The following is a 26,907-nucleotide window of genomic DNA, read 5'->3' as shown; positions in this document are numbered from 1 at the left end:
ACATCCAACTCTCGATTTGGGCTCAGGTCATGATCCCAAGGTCCTGGGATGGAGCCCAGTGTGGGGTTCTGCGCTGAGTGTGAAGCCTGCTTAAGATATTCTCTCTCTCTCTCTCTCTCTCTCTCTCTCTCATTCTCTCCCTCACTCCCTCCCAACCTCCCTCTCTGTCTGCTCCTCCCCAGCTTGCACTGTCTAAAATTAACAAAACAAAACACACATAGCCCATGAAATCAAATGATCTTGGTGTGAATCCTAGCATTGCTGCTAATTAACTGTAAACCTTGACAAGTTACCTAACCTCTCTGAGCCTTCATTCCCTCCTCTGAAAACAGGGATAATAATAGTTATCTACATCACAGAATTGTATGGCTTAATACATAAAAAGCACTTAGCACAAAGCAAAATGCTAAGCTGATAGTTGTATAGTTGTAGTTACTAGTAGTGATAGTAATATCACTACTGTTGATCCAGTGGGTTGATAGTAGCTGTGTGTGTGTGTGTCTGCCCCTCCCTCCCTCCATCCTCCTCATACCCACGCCTCACTCAGGCACACATACCACATGCAGCACAACATGCAGCGCACACACCCACTTGATCTTTCCCTAACCGCTCCCAGCCAGGTCGCCTGCCTATTTAGCCCTCTCCTCTCCTGATTTGAATCATCACAAAGACAGGAATATAGAATTGCTCCGTGTCTTGGTTTTTTGTGGTGGTGTTTTTTTTAAGGTGTAAGTTAATGACAGGATCATTGTTGAGGAAGCTAATGTGAAGGCAATTTAATCTTTGGATCTTTGGGATGTATGTAGAAACGGGGGCTTTCGTGACTTTGTGTAAGACATGCTGTGAGTTTAGGTTTGTGTATTAAATAGAAGAAGAAAAATGCGTCTGTTCAAATGCTCCCAGTATTGCGGGTTTAAGTTGAATAGATTATTATCTGGAGGAAAATTCACATATAAATTAGACTGCAAAGAATTCATAATTGTTGCAGTTTTCATGTTAATTATTTCATGTTAAAAAATTGTTACTGCATAAATTAACACATTCTTTCATGGTGAACATATTTTAGAAAGATTTGTTACTTTAATAACTCTTTGTGTATTAGAAATCCCAGATGCCTGTACTAATTAAATATAATCAGATTTTGGATTCAAAAAGCACAGTAGCCATTTAACACAAACAAGGAGGCAGCTAGGTTGACAAACACAGTCAGGAAGAAGCAGATCCCTGTTTCTTTCAAATTTTGAATTTCACAATTCAGAACTGTGAATTCAATTTCTGTCCTTCCTTTGTATCACAATGACTGGGGATTATCAGACTCAGAACACCAGCTTTCCAGCTCAAGGGCTCCTGCAGAATTATTAATCAGCCTCATCTGAGGCCTCTGTAATCCAGTGGCACATCAAGGCTGATCTCGCCGTGAGATGCCCTCCCTCTGCCCCCGTCGGCACATGCGTTTCTTGTTCTCCGTCAACAACAGCATTGCAATTCCCACACAGTGTGCCGTGACCTGAACTGCAAATGTCAGGGAAGGGGAGGTGGGCGGGGAACCCTTTTAATCACTGAATTTAATCTAATTCTTCCCAGACGAGAGGAGCAAACCATCCTTTGACGAAAAGCAAACCCTTTCCAAAGCAGCCATTGTTTTAAGGACTGTGCAGGAAACTTGTTTGTTTGGACTGACCCTCCCGCCCTCCGCCCCCGGAGTTTACGGGCTGTCCCGAGGGGCTGTCTGGGGAGAGCCTGGGGCACCTCCGGGCAGAACGTCCGGCCCTCAGCCGGGTCAGAGCCAGCCCTCCCCGCCGAGCCCCCCACCCCCACCCCTGCTGCCTGCACCGAGCCGGTTCTGCCTAGTTTGGTACATTTCTGTCACTAGGCAGAAAAGCGCTTCATTTGTATTCTGCCGCTTACAGCCCAGGGCTTCCGCGGCATTTCCGAGAGGGGTGCTTTGTTTATCTGCGGAGCCACCGTGGGTCATTCTGCCCGGGAAAGGGAGACGGATCTGACCGTCCATTTTCCTCGTAGAAAGGACTTGCGGAAAGCCAAAAATTACAGTGAAAAGAAAGGCACTTTAACGCACCCTTGCCTACCCTGGACTCTCCTTCAAGATTAAAACTGCAGGAAGGGGGTGCTCTCACTCCTTCTACTCCCTGACAGTCCCGGGGGGGGGGGGGGGGGGGGAACAGATGGGACCGCGATAGGCCCTGATCACTGAGCCCGCTCCCCTCAATATCTGTCCTCGTTCTCCGCACTGGGCAGTCACATGTTGTATTCCGTGTGGGTGTCTTTCCCCTTTGTGCTGTCTTGGGCAGAGCGATTTGGCGGTTGTTTCTGAATGGTCAAGAGCATGTCCTTGGTCTCTGCATCCCACGTTTCTTAGTAATCAGCAAGAAGGAAGCAGATGGTCACCCTCTGTGATTTTAAAGTGTGTAAATAGGAACTGCAGACTGCCATCAAACATCAAAAATGTCACTTGGCTTCCTCATCTTGCTTTGCTGGCAGAAGGAACTCCTTCATTTGCATCATCTGGATAATCAGGGACAGGCAGTGCAGATGAAAACTGCCCCACATTGTGAAGCCTCCGTTTCTTCCCGCTGAAGGAAGGCACACAGCCTTTGCAGCAATGATGTCAGACTGAACCAGGCCCACTGCCCCTTCTGGAGGTAGCTGGATTCCTGGAATGATTTCTGGGTTCAGCTGCATCCCAGACACGTGTTTCTTACTTAGGTCCGAGTTCTCACCACCCTGAACAGCAGCATACAGGTGGTTCCAGAGCCCTACACACAGCTTTCTTGTCTTTCATTCCGCGTAAAAGTCCACAAAGGTAGTGTCTGTCCTATGAGAATTGTGAGTCAGAATTTTTATTCTGATGCTTCTTCTCATTTGGCTCTCAGAAAGCTGGAAGGATCATTGGAATTACTCGGAGCTTTGGTGTTCTAGACTAGCTAGCAAGGTTCCTTCTTTCCTCAGTTCCACCCAAGATAACCACTTCCACAAGCCGGCCCAGCCCGGTCTGTACTTTAAGCAGAGTCTTCTGGATGGGTCTTAGATTTCCTTCCTGAGAGTAAGAGGACCAAATGCCCGTGATTTCAGAGGAGAGGCCAGTGAATTTCATTCTCTTGTGCCCCCAGTGAGCATTATCCTGGGTTGCCACTGGTCCCCACTGGGAGGAGGGTGGTGGGGAGACAAGCAGCCAGAGTGCCCTCCCCTCCTGGCTCCCCCCCCCCAGATGGCAAAAGAACTGTCACAGCCTGCGTCCTGTTCTCCTCCGCACAAGGCTCTGCCGTCCTTCCCAGTCCATCTAGCCGCCCGCCCTTCCTTCCTCAACTCCGAGATGCCAGGACTCCTGCCCTGGCAGCAACCTCAAACCCAATCTCTCTGGAGGCTGGATTTGCTCCCCCCTGTCTAGTTGTTCTGATTGTACCCCTTCTCTGTCTGGTCCTCCATTTGGGGCTTCCCTCGGGACTCTCCTCACCCCTCTCAGCCTGAATATCCCTTCCGTGGAGGCAGCCACACCAGACTTTGGATCTGTGCCCAGCCAGCCAAGCCTTGTCTCTGTGGTATGTTCCGGCGCTGCCCCTGGCCCTTGATGCGTGTCTTCCTGGGCCGAACTGCTTCTTCCTCCACCCACACCCCTGATGGGACAGCACTCCCCCCTCCCTCCTCCTTACCTCCTTCCTTCTCAAATTCCCTGCTCACTGTATGCATTGCAGAGGGCACATCATATGAATTCATTGTACCCTTTACTTCTCCTTTACTTTTACTTTTAAAACATGGTGATAAGACCTTATGAATCTATAGTAGAAATTTCAACAGCGTGTGTCAGCAGGAATAACTGGAAAACACACAGTTGTATTACTCCAGACACGTTTGGGAAATTTGAAAGTCATTCCTTTGGCCTAGTATGAAAAATCTTGAGTTTTGGCTTTGCCCAGTTTTATTGGATTTGAAATCCTTGTTTTGTTTGAATAACCACTGAGTTCCAGGTCGGGTCAGCTTTGATTTCACCTCTCCTACAGGATATCCTGTCCTAGTCCTGCCTTGTCACCCCTCCCCACCAATGTAATCAGCTTCCTGTTACTGGCATGATTTGTGATTTCTTTTCCGTTATCCCTCAGGGTAACTTTAAAGTTGAAGTACTGAATATTATTTAATGTTGAATGCCATAATTTGCAGAGCTTGTGACTTCATAATTAAAGAAGACCCTGGATGGATCTTTGGTTCAGAAAAACGGTGTCTGTGGTTGAAGCTAATGCCTTTTCCCCTTGAAAAACTATTAGGGCACCAACGTATTCTCTGCAGGAAGGATTTGGCTGCTTTTATTCCACACTGGCTTTGCCTTTTCTACCTTGGCCCAGTTTTTTAGCCAGAGGGGAAATTTTCTGAAACCGGGCTATGGAATCAGTGGGGGGGGGGGGGGGGGGCATGGCTTAACAGTCCAACTCTCCACCAAGAGCCAATAATGTGAGCTGGGCCCCACCCAGGCCTGTCCTGGCCCCTGAGCTGAGCCTCTCCCAGGGAGCAACATGGGGCACACTGCAGCATTTCAGCGTGGCCACCTCTACCCAGAGACCCCATTCTCTGTGCATTCTTTCCCTCTCTCCTGAGCCCTCTTTCTCCCAAAGCCAGCACCACAGTCTGTTTAGCTCTCTGTTGGATTTGCCTGTGAGCTCTGTCTCCCTGGCTGCCTAGAAAGGCCTACGGCAGGAGGTGACCCATGCTTGGTTGTCTCAGGAGCCCCTCCCACTGCACTAGGGACTAACTGGAGGCTCAGTAAGTTCTCAGTAATTGATTGATGAGCACACTGCGTTTTCTTCATCCTCTTTTCCTCTCTTAAAGTTTGGAGAGCTTTGGCTAACCTGATGCAACTCAGTGCCTTTGCATTACTGTCCAAATAAAATAATAGCTGGCATTTATTCAGGCACCAGATGCTGTGCTGAACCCCTTACATTGTTTATAATTCTCACCACAACCTCATGAGGTTATCATTGTCCCGATTTACAGCCATGGAGACTGAGACTGGTGGAGGTTTTAAGTGGTCACCCAGTAAATTGAATGTGCAAGCCCAGATACGCTGACTCAGAAACTGCTTTCGTAAATGGCCACCCTGGGCCTTCCACAAATGACCCCTCAATCCCAGCGCAGCCCACGGGTGGGCCCATTTGCATTGTCACTGAAGAGCATTTTCTCCCTGATCCCTGGCCAGCTTACATACACTTAGTGCAGGAGGTAGACTTGGGAGCAGAAGTCTCTGCCATCTTCATTTGAACATTTCTAATGCCACTGCCGTCATCTTAATGCATGAAGATGCATACAGTATAGTAAGTAACCAAATCAAGTAAGAACTATTTCTATCTGAGACAAAGAAAATAGACTGCCTGACCACTAGGGATATAGGACCGTCATTAACTGGAATGGAGCCCGGGGTTAGGATGCGCCATCCTGACATAATGAGTTTAGCTGGCCTTCCTGTTTTCACTTACACACCAAGAGCATCTGCTCAGACTGTCCTAGAGTATGGTAAGGATGATTTTATTCCTATAACACTAAGGGTGGAAACAACTATTAGTTTGCTACACTGCCGTGTATTTACTCTTCTCTTGTTTGGGTTTGATTTGAATCTGTGTAAAGGAAGAGAATTTCTTTGGCCGTCACAGTGTTAGATATATTGCTAGGTTGACCCTTTAGCCAGATAAAGATTTGTTGAGCAGTTGCTCTTTAACTAGCCTTAGGCAAGGTCCTGTAGAGGAATCTAAGTATAAAACATGGTCTCTGACCTCCCAGGGTTTACATTCTATTTAAGGAGATAAAAAAATAACCCATGCAGAACTAGCAGAAAGACATGCTGGAGACGTGGACACAGCCGCACGGTGTATAGTGTTTAAGCACTCGGGCTCTGGAGCCAGGCTCCCTGCTTCAAATCGCAGTTCACCATTTCCACATGTCCTTTGGCATCTCATTTTACCTTTCTGTTTAGTTTTCTCATCTGGAGAACAGGACTGTTACTGGTATGCACCTCCTGCATGTAAAGCACTTAGCGTGATGCCTGACACTTAGCAAGCCCTCAGTATGTTTAGCCATTATGGTGGATATTACTGTCAAGCATTAAACCGTTACTCATAGCATCGGCTCCAAGTGCATGGGAGAGATCACTGAAGGCTGGCGTAATCACAGGTGACTTTATGAAGAAGGTGGGACTTGAGATGAGTAGGCTTCAGCTATGCAGGTGGAAGGAGAGGAGATGTTTAGAAAAAGCTAACAAGAAACAGGTATGATTATGCCAAGTGCAGGGTATAGGTTCTGAGAAAGCAAACCAGACTAGAAGATGGGTTTGGGGTAGCAAGAGCCAAAGTGGAACAGATACATGGGTATGAAAAACAGGTGGAGGAGTTTGCCTTCATGCATTTGGGGGTGGGGAGGCACAATGAGGTTGGGGAGGAGAAGGTTATGAACTCATTGGTTTAAGTGACTCATTGAAAGGACAGTGATCCAAAGGCAGGGCACCATGACAGGAGGACTGATCAGAAGGGATGAGGACCCAAGACAGGTTTCAGCAAAGAGCTTAAATAAGAAAGAGAAAATTTGAGAGACATGTCAAAGAAGAAAACAGGAAACCTTGGTGATATGGGGTGCCTGGCGGGCTCAGTTGGTAGAGCATGTGACTCATGAGCTCAAGCCCCATGTTATGCATAGAGATTACTAAAAAAAAAAAAAAAGAAAGAAAGAAAAAAAGAAACCTTGGTGATGGATTAGCTCAGAGGTTTAAGGAAAGGGAGAAGTCCCAGCTGGCTTTCAGGTTTTTTCTGCTTTGCAGCCTGGCAGAATGATGATGTGACCCCCAGAAAAGGGATAGTAGGAGGGAAAAAAAAGATTCTCCATTTGCATCCTAAAATATTATAGTGAGAATAAATTTTTTAAGTCAGGTCAGTCTTTTAGTAAAATTTTTTACCTAATACAAGAATATCCTTTATAATAAAATATCTTATGCATAGTAAGATGAGTTGGTAAAATGATGAATTTAGATTCATAGTTAGTTGCCACATTTGAGATAAAGGTGAGACACCCTAGAGGCTTTGTCCCTTAGACATTTGCGAATCAAAAACTGGGACTTCCGAGGAGAAACAGTCTATGTAGTATTTCCAGCCCTGTTCATGCAGAGATGATGGGCAGCAGAAGTCATGAGAACCTGTGTTTGTTCCCCAAGGGAGTAAACAGGGTGGGAGGAGTCCACAACACCGAGGCCATTAGAAAACGAGGATGGGGGCGCCTGGGTGGCTCGGTCGGTTACGTGTCTGACTCTTGATCTCACAGTTCATGAGTCTGAACCCTGCATGGGGCTCCTCGCTGACAGTGCAGAGCCTGCTTCGAATTCTGTGTCTCCCTCTCTCTCTGCCCCTCCCCAATTTGCACTCTCAAAATAAATAAACTTAAAAAATAAAAAAAGAAAGTGAAGTATGAAGAAGAGCCTAAAGCAGAGACACAAGAAAGGCTTGGGAAGGAAGGAGGGACATCGGGGAAGAATAAACTCAGAAAAGATAAGTAATTCATTTCCCATAAAAATGTTTGAGCTTTGCAGTTTTGGACTATGCTATTTTACTCCTTTGTTGCTGAGATTATTGGTATTATTCAAACCTGAAAAGTGTGCTAAAAATAGCACAAATGTGACCAGAGCCACTAGTTAAATATGATGTCAGAGGTGACAACAGAAATATAACTTATCCGATACTGATTGCTGATAGATGCCCATGGGCTTTGAAATGTCATGATGCTTCTCGAGAGTTTTGAAAAGTCGAAATGCTCTTCACATTCTTTCTCATCGTAAATCTTTCTCGAGGTAATGCTCTATTGTCTGCTACATTTGAAAGACAAGGAGAAACAGTGAGGTGGGATGTCATCATGTTCTACTCACAAGCCCCAGTGGCTTCTCATCACACTTAGGATGGGACCCAACGTCCTTAGCGGGCCTTGCAGAGCCCCGTAAAATCTGTCCTTGTAGCCCATTCTATCATTCTTTATAGCATTTGTCACCGTCTGACATATATCACGGCCACTCGTTTATTTTGTCTCCTTCCCGGACTAAGCCGCATGCTCCATGAGAGCCAGGGGTTGAGCTCACTGGTGGCTCCCTGGCACTAGGTACAGTGCCGGCCACAGGGGAAGAACTCAGAAGTGCTCATGGTAGGAAACAAGAGAAGACAAAACCAGCCAGCACTAGTGGGGTTTCGATGTTATTTTGTGGTCCAACTTTGATAACCAAATAAATCCACGACCCTCTCCTTCCTCATACCTAAAGCCCGGAAGACTATTAACCTGATTTTTCATAAGGAAGACCAGGGCCTGTGAGTGTGAGCGATGGGCATCCAGTTACCCGCTTTCCTGTTCAGTCTTTTCGGAAAAAGATGTTCCACTGCGTTTTGCTGTGAACGCTCCCAAGGCCCCTGGCCACCTTGTCTTTTTGCTGATATAACCCCCACCCCGAGTTGCAACTCCAGGGATCTAGACCCCCTGCTCCTCACAGAGCAAAGTCTGGGGTTCCCTCCGTCTGAGACACATTCACTCCACGCTTCATTTGGCACTAAAGACACAGGTTTTTCCGGGTGTTTCTAAGTGTCATTAGTTTGTGACAGATGCTTTTCTACAGTAGTCGGCAGTTGTTAGACCCTTATAAGGGCATCCAGATGGAGACAGACAGTGACACTGGTCACTGAGGACAAGGAGAGGACCCTCCAGAGAGCAGGGAGCTAATAATAAGTAAGGAGCTGTGGCAGTTCAGGCTGGAAAGGAAGGCTGGGAGGGCTAAGCATCTGTCCAATTACTCATTCACCACCTCTTTAGTTTCTTCTGGGCACCGGGCACTGGGCTCAGTACTAGAGATAAGGTGGCCATCCAGAAAGACCTGCTCCTGCCCTCAAGGACAGTCTCTATCTGTTGGGAGAGGCATATTTCAAACGTATTCATTTGCCCTTGAAAAGTAGCAGCCACAAAGAACAAGACGCTCTGGCAGCACAGCACCAGGGAACCTACCCCAGTCTTAGTGTTCAGGTGGAGGTTCCCTGTGCAAATAACACTTAGGCTAAGAGCAAAGGAGCAAGAGTTCGCCACGGGAGAGGGACGTCAGCAAAGGGAACAGCCTGCCCCGTGGCCCTGCAGCAGGCAGGAACCATCAGAGAGGGGCAATGGACAGGTTGGAGATAGGGAGGAGCAGGAGGCCCAGGATAACAAGAGGCTGGACAGATAGGGAGGAGGGACCAGACTGTAAATGTGGGCCCAATGGGAAGGCCATTGCAGGAGTCCAGACAGGTGACCGTGAGCGAGCAGGCACAGACCAGAGTAGGGGTAGTGAAGGCACACAGACACACTCTCCGGAGTGAAATGGACTCAACATGAAAAGTGGTGAAGCAGCAGAGGTGGAAGGGGACTCAGGGAAAATGTATGGCGATGGGCAGATATACGCAGCATCTGAATGAGGGGGCCTTGCAGCATTCTGGTCTCATCAGCTAGGCGGTTGACAAGGCAAACCGTGGGGAAAGGTAAATTTGGGATGTTGCATTGAAAGGCCCTTTGAGGCCTCCCAGTGGAGAGGCTGGGGAGAGAATCCGATACACGGGTCAGGAATTCAAGAGGGAGGGCCCAGCAGGTGATACAAACGCAGGTGACATTGGGGTCACGAGAGAGGTGGAAGCCAAGAGAGGGAGTCCAATCCCCTGTTGTCACACCGAGCTCATGACCAGTCGGTTCACATCTCAACAGAATTTAGAGAAACAGGATTGAGATGTAGGTGCCTGATGGCTCAGCATGAGGCTCACCGGTCCTCACCACGATTGCAGGAAGGTAAATGGCGCAAGTGCAAAGACACCCTACCCAGAAGGTGGTTCCAGGACATGGGCCCCAGTGGCACACCAGGTCAGACTTTCAGCAAGGGCTTTATCCTAAGAGGTACAAAATCTGCAGACACAACCTAGGAAACAGTGGAAAAGGCGTTTCAAGTCCATGCATTACACTCATATATATTACATTCACCGTTTTGTGTGTTGGCTTAAAAGAATCCTAAACTGTTAGAGTAAATTCAGTAAGAAGTAGAAACTAGAGCAATGATGAATGATAATTCCTATATTTTTTAGTGCATCTAAACATTGAACAAGTTCACAGAGTGTTACATGATACCAGTGACACAGATTATCCTACCTGCCATAGTTTGCTATTCGAATAAAACGCAAAGGAAAGGAAATTGCATTGGCATCTGAATCCTGCTCCCAAACAGGAGAATTTCAAGAAGAGCGAATCAGCTGGTTACATAACAGAGCCAAGTTCATCACTGTATAGGCCTCTGGACACTGTCTCCTTTTTTCTACAAATCTATACTGCTTAGAAGACGTCTTTGATCTTGACTTTCTGCCTGTCAGAACTTTATTTTCAAGGGAAAGGCAGTGTTTATACCCAGGAGATTGGGAATTCCTTCCAGGTTTCTGAGCTTTCTTGACTTCACCTGAGGAGAGAGCCTACCGCAGCCCCCAGCAAGGCTGCCTGTGGGATTGTGTAGGTGGTATTCCAGACAGCCCCAGCAATGCTGTTCTCATAGGCCTGGGTCTGCAACATGCAGCCTGCCTGGATAGAGACACTCCCATGCCCCCACCCACCACAAACCCCAGGTTGAACTCTTTCCCATTTGGGGCTGCATCTCCTTAGAGATACCCTCCCCAACCCACCACTGCCACAAACCGGGGGTTGAACTCTCCCCAGTTGGGGACTACATCTGTACCCTCAGGAGGTGGGAAACCAAGGTGAGCGGAAATAGAGGTAATGAGTTGAGTAAAAGAGTGAACATCAATCAGTTCTTTTGTTGAAACCATAGTTAATGACTAACAGATCATCGCTGCTTTAATTTATTAACCTTTTGTCTGCCTTGAAAAGGAAAATACGAGTTGTCTTTAGAGAAGCTCGTTTTGTCAACAGTGGCTGCTATTTTAAGATTGAAAAGAAGTAGGAGAAATTGGACAAAGATATTCTTTCTTTTTCTTCCAAAATGTATTAGGTGTAACTAAACATATTGCTTATCTCAGAAAGAAAACTAATGCAAAATAAGTTTATTTACGTAAGCCCCTGCTACTAAGTCTCAAAGCACATATCCACAAATGGTTTCCTATCAGAGATCGATTACAGCCTTTGTCTGAACCTACTTGTTGAAGGTTTACATATTACAGTTCTTGCTGTAGATGATGTAATGAGAAAACAACAAAGCCGACTAGCACAAATGGCTGATATATTGACATTTGGGTTTGGTTTTTTTTTCAAGCTCACATTATGAAATCTTCTCTCAGAAAATCCAAAGTGACTTTATCCAAATTTTGAGCGGTTTACTGTTAGCATCATACACACCTTCACGAATGTTGAATGATTCCAAGAAGGGAAGAAAGGCTCCTTTTGTTTGTCATTTTATTTACAGGAGTCGTATCTGCACAAGGGAGAAAAAAAAGTTCTTTTTGCTTTTAGAGATGGACATAGATTTCCAAGCCATTTGGCTCAAGAGATAGTTTAAATAGGAATGAATTTAATATACCTTTAATTCTCTGAAATAAGAGAACTCCAGCTGAGGTTTGGTCCAGGGCAAAGTCTGTTCTCGACACTGAAGAAAATCTATCACATTAATCCCAGCGGCTCAGAGTCCAAAGCTGCGTGAACAGAATGCTCGAGGGTAGGTTCTCACACAGAAGAACGCTTTGAAAGAAACTTTAAAAACAAAATGACTGTTCAGAGAATACCAGGCCTTGTGTGGAATCATGCAGCACTTAAGGAAAGATAGAAATAATTATGCTTGAGAAACACAGCTAATTAAAAATAACTCCGTGCATAAAAGGAAAAGAAAACCATAGAATAACTTGTCTGCTCCAGTGTAAATGTGAGATGCCACATAATGAAATAGTAGGATTTTTTTTTTAATTTCATTTCACACTGGCATAAAAGAGATGGAGAGGAAAATTATATTGCCAGAAAATGCCAGGGCAGATTTGCTAAAGATGTTATCATGTACTGTGTTTAAAACAAAAATCTAATTGCTGTAATTTATCATACCTCTGGTTATTAAAACCATACTAATTTAAAGATTTTAATTATTTGCCACTTTTGCACATTGTGACTTTTCATAGAAGATACCACAAAAATTTGTGATTCTGTCAGCCTTTGTATGGTTTTTGTAGGAGCTCCTATGTAAAATTAACATGCTTTTAACATATAATTGTGTTTATATCAGTAACAAAAATTCCTTGTGTTTTTCTTTCAGTTTGTTCAATGAGATATCTAGAACTGCTTTATAATTGCTGAGCCTAATACGTGAGCGCACAGGCTGCCGAATCAATTTTAATTCCCCATACACACAACTGGCCTTATAAAGAACAGCCTTCCTTTTAGATTGGAGAGAAGATTCTTTTAATGATCAGAGAAATTTCAAAGAAAAGATTCTCCTGACTGGCATGAATTTGCTGCTTGGTCTTGAGAAATCAGACTCCTAAGATAGTCACTGAGGCAAGACTGCTCTTTGAAAGCAAACATTATTAAATAGTACCCTCTCGGGCTGGTAGGAGAAAGGTTGGGCGGTAAACAAGAGATCATATACTACCAAAGAAAAAACTATCCCAGAAGCAAAGATGGCCACTCTCAGGGAGACAAGGTGGAGGGAAGTAGCCAAAGGCAAAATCATTTCTCTGCTGTGGATATAGGAGGCCATAGAGCCCATTTCAACAAAATACATGGGCTACAGTAAATTGTCTTCACCTTGAGACAATCACGGTGGTTTGATTTGGTTTTTATGTACCTCGTAAGAACACACTCTGGTCGGTCCTTCTATATCAAAGAATTCATGAGAGTAGCATTATGATTTAATACTATATATATTTATTAAAATATGACATAATTTCAAAGCAAAAGAACAGACGTATGAAATGAGTTCCCTAAATCGCAGGTCAGCCCCTTATCCAGACCAAACCTGTGACATTCAGTGTGATCATAGATTCCAGTTTCTAGAAACCAGAGCTTTAAGGAGCTTTGAACTCCCAACCCTTTGGTGGGCAAGTTAACATTAAACTAGCTTGCTTAAGGTCACAGAGCCAGCACTAGACCCCACAGCTGCTCAGTTGTAGTCGGTTGTACTCCATTTCCTTATTGACCACTTTCTCCTCCTCCTCTATGAACTTGCTCCTGTGAAAGTGGTTCCTAGCACTCTTCCTCCCCAGCCCCATACCCGGTGCCATATGCTCTCTGCCTGCCAAGTAATCAATCACATGTTCTTTCTGCAGGTGCAAAGTTCCCCATTAAGTGGACGGCCCCCGAAGCAGCCCTGTACGGGAGGTTCACGATCAAGTCTGACGTATGGTCTTTCGGAATCTTACTCACAGAGCTGGTCACCAAAGGAAGAGTGCCATACCCAGGTAAGGGCGGGACCTGGCAGCAATGGGCCTCCGACTGGATGCTGTCTCAGCACCATCTGGGGACACTTCTCAGTTTGCCTTCTAAGCCCCATCCTCAGCTTTCTGCTGTGCACGAGTTTAAAGAACACGAACAGGTATTTAGCCATGGGAAAGCAGAACTGGGAGCCACCATGGACATCATGCAGGCAAGCAGCTACCATGCACTGTATGCCAGGAGTCATGTGAACAGCAGCTCATATGAGGTTGCAGTCCACCCCAGTGCATGGAATCTCTCCTCTCTCAGTAGGAGTGTGCATCCGTGGCTCCAGGAGCAGAAATGTGGCTGGCAGAAACTCAACCCAAATCGAGTTTGCAGACACTTCCAGGAAAGAGATGTGCTTTTTGATTACACTGTAGCATTGACCCATGGAGTGAACCTGGCGGGAAAATGCCGGGACCTGTTCTCTCTGCAGGCCCCAGCTCCAGATGGCCATAGAGAGCAGAGGCACATGCGAAACACAGTTTAGAGGCCACTCACTGCCCTGTGCTGAACAGTCAAAATATGCCCTAGAAGAACAAGTGCAACATAAAGAAATTAGAGATTCTTAGGCCCTGGAATTTTTCAGGATTGTCAGATTCATGCTTTTCAAAGAAACCACAGATTTAGGTTTTCCACACTTAAATTCATTAATTTCGACAGATGGTGACATAAAGGACACTCGTGCCATTTCACCTCCACGCTTTAGTGGTTATATTACAGCACATGGACAATCTGCTTTCTGAAATGTTAAGGACATATTTTTCAGTTACTGTTGAGTGAAGAAAGAACATAGCTCCCCCTCATTCCCTGCCTAAGAAAGGAGCTTAAAAAAAAAAAATAGCCAAGATAGAAACGATAGTGGAGATTAATGAGGAATTGAGGTCTTTTGCAAATCCTGGGTTTGTAATTCTATCTTTGCAGTCAGAGGAGACAGCGAGGGCAGATTAATTTGTAATCCCTTTGTTCGTTTTTATGATTATTTCTGGTCATTTTCAGAGAATGCAGAGAAGCAAAGAGGATCTCTTTTCGGGTTGGCGTGGCCTTGAGACTCCTAGGAGAGCCAGGCTGGCACAGAGACAAAATGGACAAATTTCCGTGTCTCTGAAGCGCCAGCCCTGGGCCTTTGGAGATGCAGGTGGAAGTCCGTCCTCCTGCTGCGGGGGGCGGCTCCTCCCAGCATGCACCAGTGGACAGGCTCTCCAAGAGAGCCAAGCAGTATGCAAGAAAGGGCTGCCCGAGAGGGGCCTGGAGCACAGCAGGGGCGTTTTTGAGTTGCTTCTCAAGGGGGAAAATGTGCAGGTCTTGGGATTTTGAAGATAAAAGGCATCTTTTTTTTTTTCCTTTTTTTTTTTTTTTTTTTGGCCTGAATTTTGAACCAATTTCTCCCTGAATCCCCCAGGTTTACGGTTGGGCAGTGTGTTGAATGCAGTGAAGGGGAAAAGGTTAATGTTGTTTTGCATTTCGTAAAGGCTTTCCTTTCAGTGATACAAAGCCGCTTTTTGTTTCTCAGGGTTGCACACAGAAACCCAGACAAAGGCGCAGGGGCTGGGGCCTCAGGGAAGGCAGGCAGGTGTGTGCTTCTAGGGAGAGTCTTTTACCAAGTTTGGTTCTAGCATAAAGAAAACGGCCTTATTTTAGAACTCAGACTAGGGTTCATTCATTCAGCAGAGCGTCGGTGAGTGTGAACTGCACCGGGCATCTTACTCTACCTAGGAAATGAGTACAAATAAGACATTTCACACTCTCAGGAAACTGATTAAAGCCTTCCTGGAGTGAGGCACTGTTCTGGTTGCCTGGGATAGAACAATGAGCAAATAAACAAATGTAGTCCCAGCACTCATGGAATTTACAGTCAGATAGATAAAAGATGCATCAAATCCAGGAAGACATCAGTCTTTCCTGCTACTTATCTATTATTAGAGGAAATGATCCTCAAGGAGTGGATTACTTGGATTTACTCCCTGTGGGCCTCGAGTCTTAATTCTGATAGTGGGGTCAGGGGCACCTGATTCAGGTATCTACAGAGGGACCTTTTCCTCAGAATCCTGTGAGGGTGGCAAAGGAGTTTGAAACGAGAACTGTGTACTTTATTATGCATAGTTCTGTACTATGAGCAGCTGCTGACGTGTGGAAGGCTTGGAGAGCTGCCCCGAGTCTGTGAGGGTAAGAGGACAGGTTCTGTCTGGGAAGCTTCATGGAGAAGGAAGCAAGTAGGGCCTCCTCCTCAAGTCAAGGAAGAGGGAAGAAGGTTCCAGACAAGGACCAGCATGCGGGAAGGCAGCAAAGCCTGGGACAACGGTGCTTGTTCAAGGAGCTGCAGGAATAAGGAATTTGAGGGCCATGACGTGAAGCCTGGAAGTGTGGCTGGAAAGGCCCGTGGCGAGGGCCTCACGTGCTACCACGGGGAGGCTCTGGGGCCTGGCTGGTCGGCAGCAGTGGCCAGGGGAGCTTTGTCAGCAGGCGAGTGGCCTGAGCTGCCCCTCGCCCACAAACAGCCACAGAAGAGTGTTCCCAGGCCCGTTCCTAGCCATGGATGCTTCTTGGGTGTTTTTCTTGTTGTTGTTTTTTAACGTAGTTATAATCCTATTTAATTGGACTTCTGTATCTTACAGTAAACCCTTCTTGAGGGAGAGGCTTTTACAGAGGAATTCCAATTACAGGATTATTACCTTAATGAAGGATAACAGTTCCTAAGGCACAGCATCATTAAGCTTCATCCAGATGTCACTGTGCAAGGAAGGACCTTCCTGTCCACATCCTCGGTGTTGGCGTGGCCGAGTCAATGTGTGCCAAGGCATGGCTTCTCTGCCGCACCGAAACCTCGTGTCTGTCGGTGGTACCCGAGGATAGAGTCCCAGTGCCTGTCCCTCGTGCCGACATCGCAATGTAGAAATTTTGCAGTTGGCTACGGTATATTTTTAAGTAATTCCTTTTGCAAGAACGGTAGGTGGCGGTATTTTCCTGAATTCTTTCACACCTGAGAATGACCTTCTGTCACCTTCACACAGAGAAAAGGTACTTTGGCTGCACGACGAGGATGAGGTCAAGGGAGGGGAGATGACTTCTCCGTGGGCTCATAAAGCTTGCCAGGCATATTTGCCCAGCACGAGAGAAGTTCCAGAAGGGAGAATCAGAGAAGAAGTTTAGAATGGAGTATGTGAGGGGTGACCCCATGAAGAGCAGAAGGGTTGAGGAGACAATGAAACATGGGCCGCCTGGTTGGTTAGCTGGTTCTGAAAAAGGAATGGATTAAAAGGACAATCTCAAACTGAATGACAGCCTTGGAGCCAAAGGAAAAAATACGGAAGTGTGACGCTAGATTAACAGGGAGGTAGCAGACAGGAGTCACACACACCACCCTCCCAGACAAAGATTGCTTCCGAGATTTGCCACAGAGATGCACACGGTTGCAAAGAACCACTCAGTTTTACAGGTTCCCTGGGAGCAGCCTGACCTGAACGCATTCTAGGCCCAGCAGTATAACTTGCTTTTCTGTGAGCCAAGGTGCAGAACCATTCTTTGCGTCAAGATTAGAATGGATTTTGTACCGATGGGGTTGTTTATGTGAGAAATGAAAACACGCACGTAAAAGGAGTTTTCTGGGGTTGATGCATAAAATCAGAGTTCCGCATTTTAAGCCGTCATGTCACCTTCAAAACCTCGCTCACCTCCTCCTTTTCCTCTCTGCCTCCACTGCCCTGTGTCAGGCTGTCATCCACTCTGCAGTGACCTCTTCGTGGGACTTCCGCTTCAGTTTCTCCTCCCCTCCACCCATTCTGTCACTGTCACCACCAGGTTGTTATCCTAGAAAACAGAGACCCGGTTATCTTACTCTCCCAGTTAAAAATGTCTGTGGCTTCCCTTCACCTTCCAGAGAAACTCCAGAAGACTTAGCTTTGCATAGTCCTTAATAACCCTTTCCTTGAGGGGGAATAAAAAATCTCCCGGAGTCATTCCACATGCTCCACATGCTTAATATTTATTGAGCACCTACTGTATGCCAGGAACTGTTCACACACCAGGAGTATAGCACTCAGCCTACAGACAGAAACTCGTGCCCTCACGAGTGTTTATTCTTCTTGGAAGAGACAGACAATGAACCAAGATAATAAGCTGACTATGTTCGGTATTGGCTGGGTGGTAATAAGCATGGAGAAAAATAAAGCGGGGAAGGGGGTGGAGGGTGGCATCTGAGGAAAGGCCTGGAAAGAAGCAAGGCTAGCCAGGTAGCTGTGTGGCAGGGAGTCTTTCTTCAGAGGATCCCAGAGACAGCGAGGCCCTGAAAACAGGAGGCCAGTGCGGCTGGAGCTGAGGGAACAGGAGTTCTGAGAGGCCCCCAGGTAGATCAGATGGGGCCTTCCTAGGTGCTTAGTAGGACTTTAACTTTCACCGTTAGTGAGATGGGGAGTCACTGAAGGGCTTGAGCAGGAGTGACGTGATCTGACCTGAGTTCTCTCTCGCCACCCCCAGCCCTTCCCTCTGACCTGTGAGTCGCTCTCTCGGCTTCACTGCCTGCCTCAGAATCCTTCAAAGCCCAGCCCAGCCATCACCTCCTCCGTGTAGCTTTCTTCGTGTCCATACCAAGCGGCTCGCCCCTTGTGCTCACTTCCATGATGCCTGGTACATCTCTGTCAAAGTCCCTGACCGTGTGTCTGTATTTCACAGCAGCTCTGAGCTGCCAAGGGACAGGAGCTCCTTTATATGTTGCCAGTGCTCAGCAGTGTCTCCCCATAGTAGACTCTCAATAAGTGTAAGCATGTGGAGCGATGGATGAATGGATTGATTGATCGATGGATAGATGGCTGGATGTTTCAATGGATGGATTGATGGACGGATAGTTGGGATAGCAAAAAAAAACCAAAAAACAGATTATGCCTATGAGGTTTTTGAAACAAGATTTTTTAGTTTGGCTGAGAACCTTTAAAGCCTTCAACTCTATTCCATCATCTCCACACGTAAATATAGCATGTATTGTCCCAGCCACGAGATAATCTCTGTCCTCAGAGTTGTTCTGGGAAATGGACACTGTGGTCAGTTGAAACACCATGTTCCACCCTGTTCTAGGCAGAATGTTCTGGCCATCCTGTGCCCTGGCTCTCAACTGAACACCTGCTTTGTGCCTTTGGCAGCATCTAGCAAAGCAGGGTCATTTTCTTAAGCACATCACATTTGTCCGTGCATTTGAAGCACTTTCAAGTCTTTTAAATAAGTGACAGCTGCCTGGCTTTCATGAATATATCCAGTCACCTGACAATGGCTCGAAGAGGTGAAGGAAATTAGTGAAACTAGAAGCCACCTTCCTTAGAGAATTAGAAATCCTGCCCTTCTCCTCCCTCTGCCCCACTCAGATGCCCTGAATCGTAGACATACATTCCTCTGTGTTCAGCAGCCCATTTTCATCACCTGCACTCTTACTGTTCCTGCTGTGCTCAGCATGCCGACAGAGCAGATTTTTCTTGGGGTAGGAAGTGATTAGACTTTCCAGCAGGAAAATGGGAAGCAGAATGAAAACTGTCAGCCAGGGGTGCTTTGCCCTCTGCCCTCTCCACACCCATCCACAGTCCCCAGGGCTTCTCCTTTCAGCTCATGACGTTCCCCCAGAGAGGGAATCCTGCCTGGATGCCCAGGAGTCATGTGGCCACCTATCCTTACAAGATTTCTCTCAGCCAGTGTGGCTGGCGAGGGAAGAAAGGAGGGGAGGAAAATGCAGGTGGAGAGGGCAGCCGGAGAGGAACTTTCCATTCCTGAGCCCTGCATTCTGCTGCCCTTCATTTCAGCTGTGTTTCCATGGCCTTCCCAATGGACACCCTCACCCCCTTCCTCACTTCTTTTCTGGGACAAAAGAGTTCTTCTCAGCACTGCGTGGTCAACTTTAAAATTGTGTATCATGGCACCTGAGTAGCTGTCACTTCTGTATTTACTAATATAGCAGACTTAATAAAAACAGCTGCCCTGGGCGCCTGGGGGACTCAGTCAGTTAAGTGCCTGACTTCAGCTCAGGTCATGATCTCAGGTTCATTGAATGTAATTCCCACGTTGGGCTCTCTGCTGTCAGCGTGGAGCTCACTTCAGATCCTCTTTCCCCCTGTCTCTCTCTGCCCCTCCCCCGCTTGTGCTTGCTGTCTGTCTGTCTGTCTCTCTCTCTCTCTCTCTCTCTCTCTGTCTCTGTCTCTGTCTCTGTCTCAAAAATAAACATTTTTTAAAAATTAAATAAATAAATAATAAAAGCAGCTGCCCTGAGGGTATCTGGTAAAAATGGGGCAAGAGAAACAAAACCACTCATTATTGTGCCTTCTCAATGTCACTCCTTTATTTTTATTATGCTCTTTGATCAGCATCTGTCTGCCCTAAATTTGTACTTTGATCCTTCACCAGACCTGACGTGACACATCCTGATTGTCGCCCAGTAAGACAACTAGAGCACGTGACGGTCTGGTAGCACAGGCTCGTGCTGAGCAAGCACCATTAGCATAGCTCTCCTTCCCCTGGCATTAGCACAGCACTGCTCAACAGACACAGACGAGTAAACAGAAGGAGATTTTTACAGGGTTTATGCAGAGAAGCAAGGGGGAGCCTCTGACGAAAGCCTTATGCACAATAGAACATAATGTCCTTTGAATGAAAAGCTCAGTTTGCAAAAGTAATCTTGATGTCTGATAACCTAACATCATGCCCATTGTTAAAGTGCTTAATTTTTCCATGGCACAAAAATCCAGGTTCCTGCAACCCATGGTCAAATCCAGATGCAGCCTTGATCCGGTAACAGGGAAAATCCCTGATGGTGCAGAGACAGCCCCTCCGAGATCCGTATTAGGAGGCTGCACAAATGGGAAGCCGTAAAGCAAAACCGTCTTCTGTCATAGAAGACCGTTTTTTGTCTTTTTTTCAAACAGCTAAGAGCACAGTTGACAAATGTTGACAATTTTGTTGACAAATGAAGAAACTGAGGCCGGGGGAGGTCAGGTCATCTGCTGAGAGACCCCGTGAGAGGATACAGAGTCAGAAGTAGTGCAGCGGCTCCGCCAGTGAAAATGAGGGTTGGTTTTTTTTTTCCTTCTCTAAAGAACCTAAAAGAAAAGAAGGAAGGGAGGCTCTACTGAGTTAATATGTAGCTTAGAGGAGAAGAATAGGAAAGTTTAAAAGAAGAGGAGGGAGAAAGACAACAAAGAGCAAAGGGAAAGAAAACACACACACACACACACACACACACACACACACACAGGAAAATCGATAGTGAGAGTTGGAAGCTTGACCCTAATTCAGAAATCAGGAGGAAGCCAGCAAAATGATTTAGAAAGGACAATCTAGTCCTAACAACAGGAAGTGAGTACAGTCCACTTGGCTGCAGAGTCTCAGCTGTAGTGCTTTGGGCAGACCGACTGGAAACAATGCTCTCTCCTTGACCATGTCCGGGCAAGCCCGAAATCCGTGGTGACAGGAGGCCCAGCGGAGGATCTGGGGAAGAGGAATCTGAAAGCAAACCCTGGGACAGCCAGCAGGCCCCACAGGTTTCCGTGGACTGAGGACCATTAAGCAGTACCCTGTGAGGGTGGCCGTGAGTGGCCCATTTTCCCACGCCGTGAGAGGACAGGGGCCGCACGGCGGGGTCAGAAGACGACGGGGTTGAGGCCCCAGCCCCTAGGACCTCCTCCGATGTGGAGGTTGGGAAGCAGGGCACACACCCAGCTTTGCTTTGTGAATATGACACCTCCCACAGTCAGCCACGACTGGTGGTGGAGGCCACCCTCCCACTGAAAAAGGGTCTGTATTGCAGCCCCTACCAGGAAACGCGGAGGCCCAAACTGTTGATGACCGCATTTCCCTAAAACATGCCCGTATGCCATGTTTTAAAGCTTCTGTCTTTTCTCTTTCTCTGCTAGCATTCTCCCCACTAAAAAGGGAGAAAAAAGAGAAACAAATTCTTGAAATGATTTTTCAAAATTATTCTTATTGCTGAGGAAACTATTCTTTTCAATATGAACCCCCTTAATCCGGCAGTTGTTTGTATAGTAAAAACTAGCCTAAGCCTTGCTTGGCGGGCAAGCTCTCGATTGTGCAGGGTTGTGAAGGTGCCGTCCGCAGGTCAGCCGTGTGGGCTCTGGCTTACGGACTGTTGGAAAAGAGCCGATCCCGCTCACGCTGTCGTCACCAGCCGGTGTATTATCTTGTTTACCGCTTTTCTGGCAAAGCTGTCATTGGTATGTTTCGCTTTGGCCCAGTGTGTGGAATTGGTTACATATGGTCCCTGAGCTCTGAGAGGCCCAGGGAGAGGAGGCATGAGAAGAGAAGAAAGAGGAGAAGCAAGACAAGGAGCAGGCACGTGACTGCCGGCATGGGCCTGCTGGTGGCCTACGTGGGTCCCCCTGGCTACAGCCGCCCAGGAAGCAGGCTGTCTCGGGGGATGCTACAGGTATAGGGTCAAGTTATTCTTTTTTTTTTTTTTTTTTTTTTTAACGTTTATTTATTTTTGAGACAGAGAGAGACAGAGCATGAACGGGGGAGGGGCAGAGAGAGAGACACACACACAGAATTGGAAGCAGGCTCCAGGCTCTGAGCCATCAGCCCAGAGCTCGACGTGGGGCTCAAACTCACGGACCACGAGATCGTGACCTGAGCTGAAGTCGGATGCTTAACCGACTGAGCCACCCAGGCGCCCCGGGTCAAGTTATTCTATCTGCTGTGTCTGGGACTTGGGCTGAGCGCTGGAAAAATAGGCCTGACCCAAGTGGCCAATTAAACTTTCCATTGGCAGAGATTGGATTAAGAGTTTAAAGAAATACATGAAATCTTTCCATTTGAGTAGTTTGTTTTTTAATGAAATGAAACATTTACTGACCTAAACCCCACAGAGCAATCGGAGAATGATTAATTAAACTCTGTGGTGCCATTTTGGACAGTCTCGATGCCAGAATAAAGCATTAGAAGGCGTTTGGGGGCGGGGGGGTGGGGTGGGGAAACCATCTCCGGAAGGGGCCTGTCAGGCCTTCTGATGTTCAGACCTTCTGCCTGTCTTTCCTCCCAGTTCCTACAGGCTCCTGGCAGGGGCAGAGACAAGGGGGCATTTCTGCAGGTTTGGGTCATATGGCTTCTGAGAGATTATGAAACCAAGGACTGTAGTAAAACACAGAGCAGAGGCTTTAGAGAATGCCAGTCCTCACAAGAGATTACCCTCTCTCCCTCGCCTTTCTGGCCTGGGATGTACTTGTTCTTGCTGCCACCGCTCGGGCCAGAGGCTCCCAGCCACAGCTCTCGGGCCCATATGTGCTTCAGAGTCAGACTTTTTTTTTTTTTTTTTTTTAAAGAACATGCATACAGTGCATGGACCATTCATTATATAACATCCCAGGAGAGTCTGAAGCAGAAGTCCGTACTCAAATACATTCTTATTTCTGTAGCAGGGTGTATGAATCAACAAAAATAGTAAATAGCCTCAGGTTTTATGGCCAGAATGAGGTCAGTTCAGATCAGTTGTGCTGCCAAGTGAATTACCAGCACTTTTGGTTTGCAGATCCTGTGGGATTTAGGGACAGTGGATAAGGAAATGCTGTCCCCTGCCCCTCACTCCATTTGTCCAGAGGTCTGCAGGACGTTCTCCTGGCAGCATCATGTTTTTCCCCCTTGCTTCCAGCTCCTCACCCCATCCCGAGTTTTCAAAATGAGTTTTCAGCAGTTGGAGGAGGATTTAAGCTAATTAGCCACAGAGCTGACCGAACACCCAACTGAAGAGGGCACCTGTGAAATCAGGCATGGCATGGAGGCAGGGGGCCCACATTGGTTCATTAAACCTCTCGCACTAAACGGGGCGTCACTCCCAAAACATGAGCAAGGTTATGCGAGAATAATTAAATTGAAAGCCTATTTCAACACAGCAGGAATAATATATGGATTTTATCACAAGAAGTTACAGTGGCAGAGAATAAGAAAGCATCCTAAAAGGGCTTGTACAGGCATGTGACTGACGGGGTCATGGCTGGTGGCCACAGGATAAACCCAGGTCCAAAAGTAACAACAAAACAAGAAGAATGGCAACAGACCCCAGAAGTCAGGACAAGGTTACGCCCTGGGCCCAGCTCCTCCAGAATTAAAGGAAACTGCTTCGTGTATATGCTATGGTCTTCTCGTTGTATCCCTGAGATAGGGGAAAAAAATCTCGGTTTCTGCATGGCTTGAAACCATATTTTGTTTAAAACAAACAAACAAACAAACCAGGTCAGAGGTTGGAAAGGATTCCAAATTAGACTTGGGGCCAAGGGAGCAGCCAAAACATACAAGTGCTTGGCAGGCGATGGCAGAATGCGATATGGCAGGAAAAGGAAGGAAAAGTAGAGGATAGTGTCTGGCAGTGATTGGAGTAGGGTCAGGGCGCTCCCCTCACCCCACGTATGGTATTTCCTGCTCTTGTCAGGAAGGCCAACGTGCAGGGAGGCTGCGTCCTCCAGAAGGGTTAGCAGTCTCCCCGACTGTCTCCTGTTTGTGCAGCCTGAGCTCGCAACATTAGGCAGTTCCCCCAGAGGGTCACAGAGGTCTCAAATGATAGATGGCCTGTCCAAGGTCATCAGTAAACACAGCCCCCGGAGGCGCCCTGTCTCCCCATGAAAGTCACCAAACCCCAGGGCACCTCGGGGTCGCTGGGCCAGATGGTACCCAGCCTTGCCGACATGATGGCAGATCTCAGCTGGGGGTGCGGGCTGGGGGGGCGGGGGGGCACCAGAAGCTTGCCCGGGCACAAGCAAAACGAACTTATGAAGTTTGTAAGTGGAGCTTCTAGATGCTATCAACATGGACAGTGTATGTTTCATTCCATGGATTTCTGTTTCTTTGCCTGCTTCATTCATATTTTTTATCAGTTTCACAGAATTGTAATTTACAAACAATAGAATTCAACCATTTTAGGAGCACAATGAGTTTTGACAGACATGAACTAGTCACACCGCCATATACGAGATCTAGAACAGGAGTTGGCAGGTTATGGTCTGTGGGCCAAATCCAACTCCCACCTGTTTTTTCTTTCGTGTGTCTTTAAAGGGCTATTAAGAAAAATAATCTGCGGCAGAGATCGTATGCAGCCCACTAAGCCTCAAACATTTGCTATCTGGCCTTTACAGCCGTTGATTGCTGAGCCCTGAAACCGAAGGTTCCCATCACCCCTCAGTGTGCCCTGCAGCCCCTGTGCAGACGTTCTCCTCCCCTTACCCCTGGCGACCACCGATCTGCTTTCTGTCACTGTAGCTTTGCTTTTACTAGAACTTCACAGAAACGGAATCATACAGTATGTTGCCTTTTGTGTCTGGCTCCTTTCACTCACAATGCTTTTGAGATTCATCGGTAGCAGTTGCACATTTCCTGTTTATTTCTGAATGGAGCAGTGCCCCTTGAACCACGTGCAGGCTCAAAGTCGAAGGAAGGGGAGCGGCAGGGCCCACACTCACTGCCTTGTCTTGCAGGCATGAACAACCGGGAGGTGCTGGAGCAGGTGGAGCGCGGCTACAGGATGCCCTGTCCGCAGGACTGCCCCATCTCTCTCCACGAGCTCATGATCCACTGCTGGAAAAAGGACCCGGAGGAGCGGCCCACTTTCGAGTACTTGCAGGGCTTCCTGGAAGACTACTTCACCGCCACAGAGCCCCAGTACCAGCCTGGTGAAAACCTGTGAGACCTGGGTCTGCAGAGAGAGGCCTTATCCAAGAGGCTTCCCCGCCCCCTCCCCATTAGCTTTCAGTTCCGTAGCCGGCTGCTGCTCGAGCAGCGAGAGCCGTCCTGGATCAGATTGCATGTGACTCTGAAGCTGACGAACTTCCATGGCCCTCATTAATGACACTTGTCCCCAAATCCGAACCTCCTCTGTGAAGCATACGAGACAGAACCTTGTTATTTCTCAGACTTTGGAAAATGCATTGTATTGATGTTATGTAAAAGGCCAAACCTCTGTTCAGTGTAAATAGTTACTCCAGTGCCAACAATCCTAGTGCTTTCCTTTTTTTAAAATGCAAATCCTATGTGATTTTAACTGTCTTCACCTGATTCAACTAAAAAAAAAAGTATTATTTTCCAAAAGTGGCCTCTTTGTCTAAAACAATAAAATTTTTTTTCATGTTTTAACAAAAACCAATCAGGACAGGTGTTTGTTTTTTTTTTCTTTTTTATAAATATGAATATATATATATCTGTCCCTGTACATACACCACGTGGGTGCTAATGTGGAGACCATGGCCAACCCGGGCCATAAAGCCTCGGGACCCAGAGTGAGGATTTTATTGCCAAATCTGCGTAAAAGCCCTGGTATTACTCTGCACACCAGTGGCATCCTTTCTGGCTTTTGCAAAGCATGATCCTTTTTTTTTTTTAATTTAGATTGCACTTTTTTGGTTCATGATTGTACCTGTAGATGGCTGTTACTTTGATTCTTTTCAAAAGCAGCTCCAGAGCTGGATTCACAAGTTCTGTTTCCAGTATTTGCTTTGACTTAACTGCAATTTGGTCTTGAAACCTAAAAGCGTGTTTAAGCAAGCCAACAGCCAATAGCACCAGGGGAACTGGAAGGTGGATAACCACACGTACTTCTTGTACAAAAATATGAATGCTGAAATGTTTCAAACTTTTTTTTTTTATTTAATAAACCTTGTAACCACATTTAAATGGTCTAAAACCCATAGCGTTATAGTCTTGGCAACCTGCTAAACTTTCTCATGCAACTAAAACTTGGGTGGGGGGGGTGTTGTACATTTCCCATTGTAAAATAAGTGTTTTAAACATCCTGTACTGCTAATGAAATGACTTTCTATATGTCCAAGAAGTCTCCGGTGGAATAACTATGCACTACTTTACATTTCATGGGGATGCACCAAAAAAAAAAAAAAAAAAAGAAAGAAAGAAAAAGGAAAAAAAGGAAAAAAAAAAAAAAGTACTACATTTTTAGTTGCTGTTTGTACCAACCTTGAATTACATGTTTAACAACAAATCAAAAAACCTATTTCTATTAAGTTTTTAATACTGGGTAGCAACTCTGAAATCTTAATTCCTTTTTTTTGTTATGATTTATTTGTGAGTTTACATTTTTAAATTGTTTAACTTTCTTAATTTAGTAATTAAAAAGAGAGCATTTTACATTTGAATTTTTTTTTTGTTCATTTGTTTAAATCATGGAAGGTGCTAGAACAGTGACACTGCCCCACTGCCAGGTGGCAAGGAGCTACCTGGTGAATTTAACCATTGTGCAATGATTTCCAAATGACAGAAACATTCAGAACACCAAGAGTGGGGACTTCTCCCCCTGCCCTGCCCCGCACCCCAGAAGGGTTAGGCTGTTGTCTAGCTAGTTCAGAGGATCATTAGAGCAAGATTAAGCATTCTTTAATATTTTCATCTACCAGACACTTTCGCTAACTGGAATTTTCTGTATCCCGCTTGTAGGAGAAAGACAATTTCAAGAAGAAGCACTGTTCCCCTAGAGTCAGTATATGTCTTTCCCAG

The 26,907-nt window shown here is 46.4% G+C and overlaps 1 protein-coding gene across 14 annotated transcripts in view; it reads left to right on the top strand.

Annotated features, from left to right (window-relative positions):
• Positions 1-25,397, top strand: part of FYN (FYN proto-oncogene, Src family tyrosine kinase) — a 214,454-nt gene extending 189,057 nt beyond the window's left edge. For all 14 annotated transcript variants that reach the window (XM_042987006.1, XM_042987010.1, XM_042987016.1 and 11 more), the window contains 2 exons: positions 13,287-13,418; positions 24,882-25,397. In XM_042987006.1, the coding sequence (XP_042842940.1) occupies positions 13,287-13,418; positions 24,882-25,090 (341 nt within the window). In that variant the 3' untranslated portion in view covers positions 25,091-25,397. The remainder of the gene's footprint in view (positions 1-13,286; positions 13,419-24,881) is intronic.
• The last annotated feature ends 1,510 nt before the right edge of the window (positions 25,398-26,907 follow it).

Source organism: Panthera tigris, chromosome B2 (assembly GCF_018350195.1).
Source record: "Panthera tigris isolate Pti1 chromosome B2, P.tigris_Pti1_mat1.1, whole genome shotgun sequence".
Lineage (NCBI taxonomy): Eukaryota > Metazoa > Chordata > Mammalia > Carnivora > Felidae > Panthera > Panthera tigris.
This window is presented reverse-complemented; position numbering and strand designations above follow the sequence as displayed.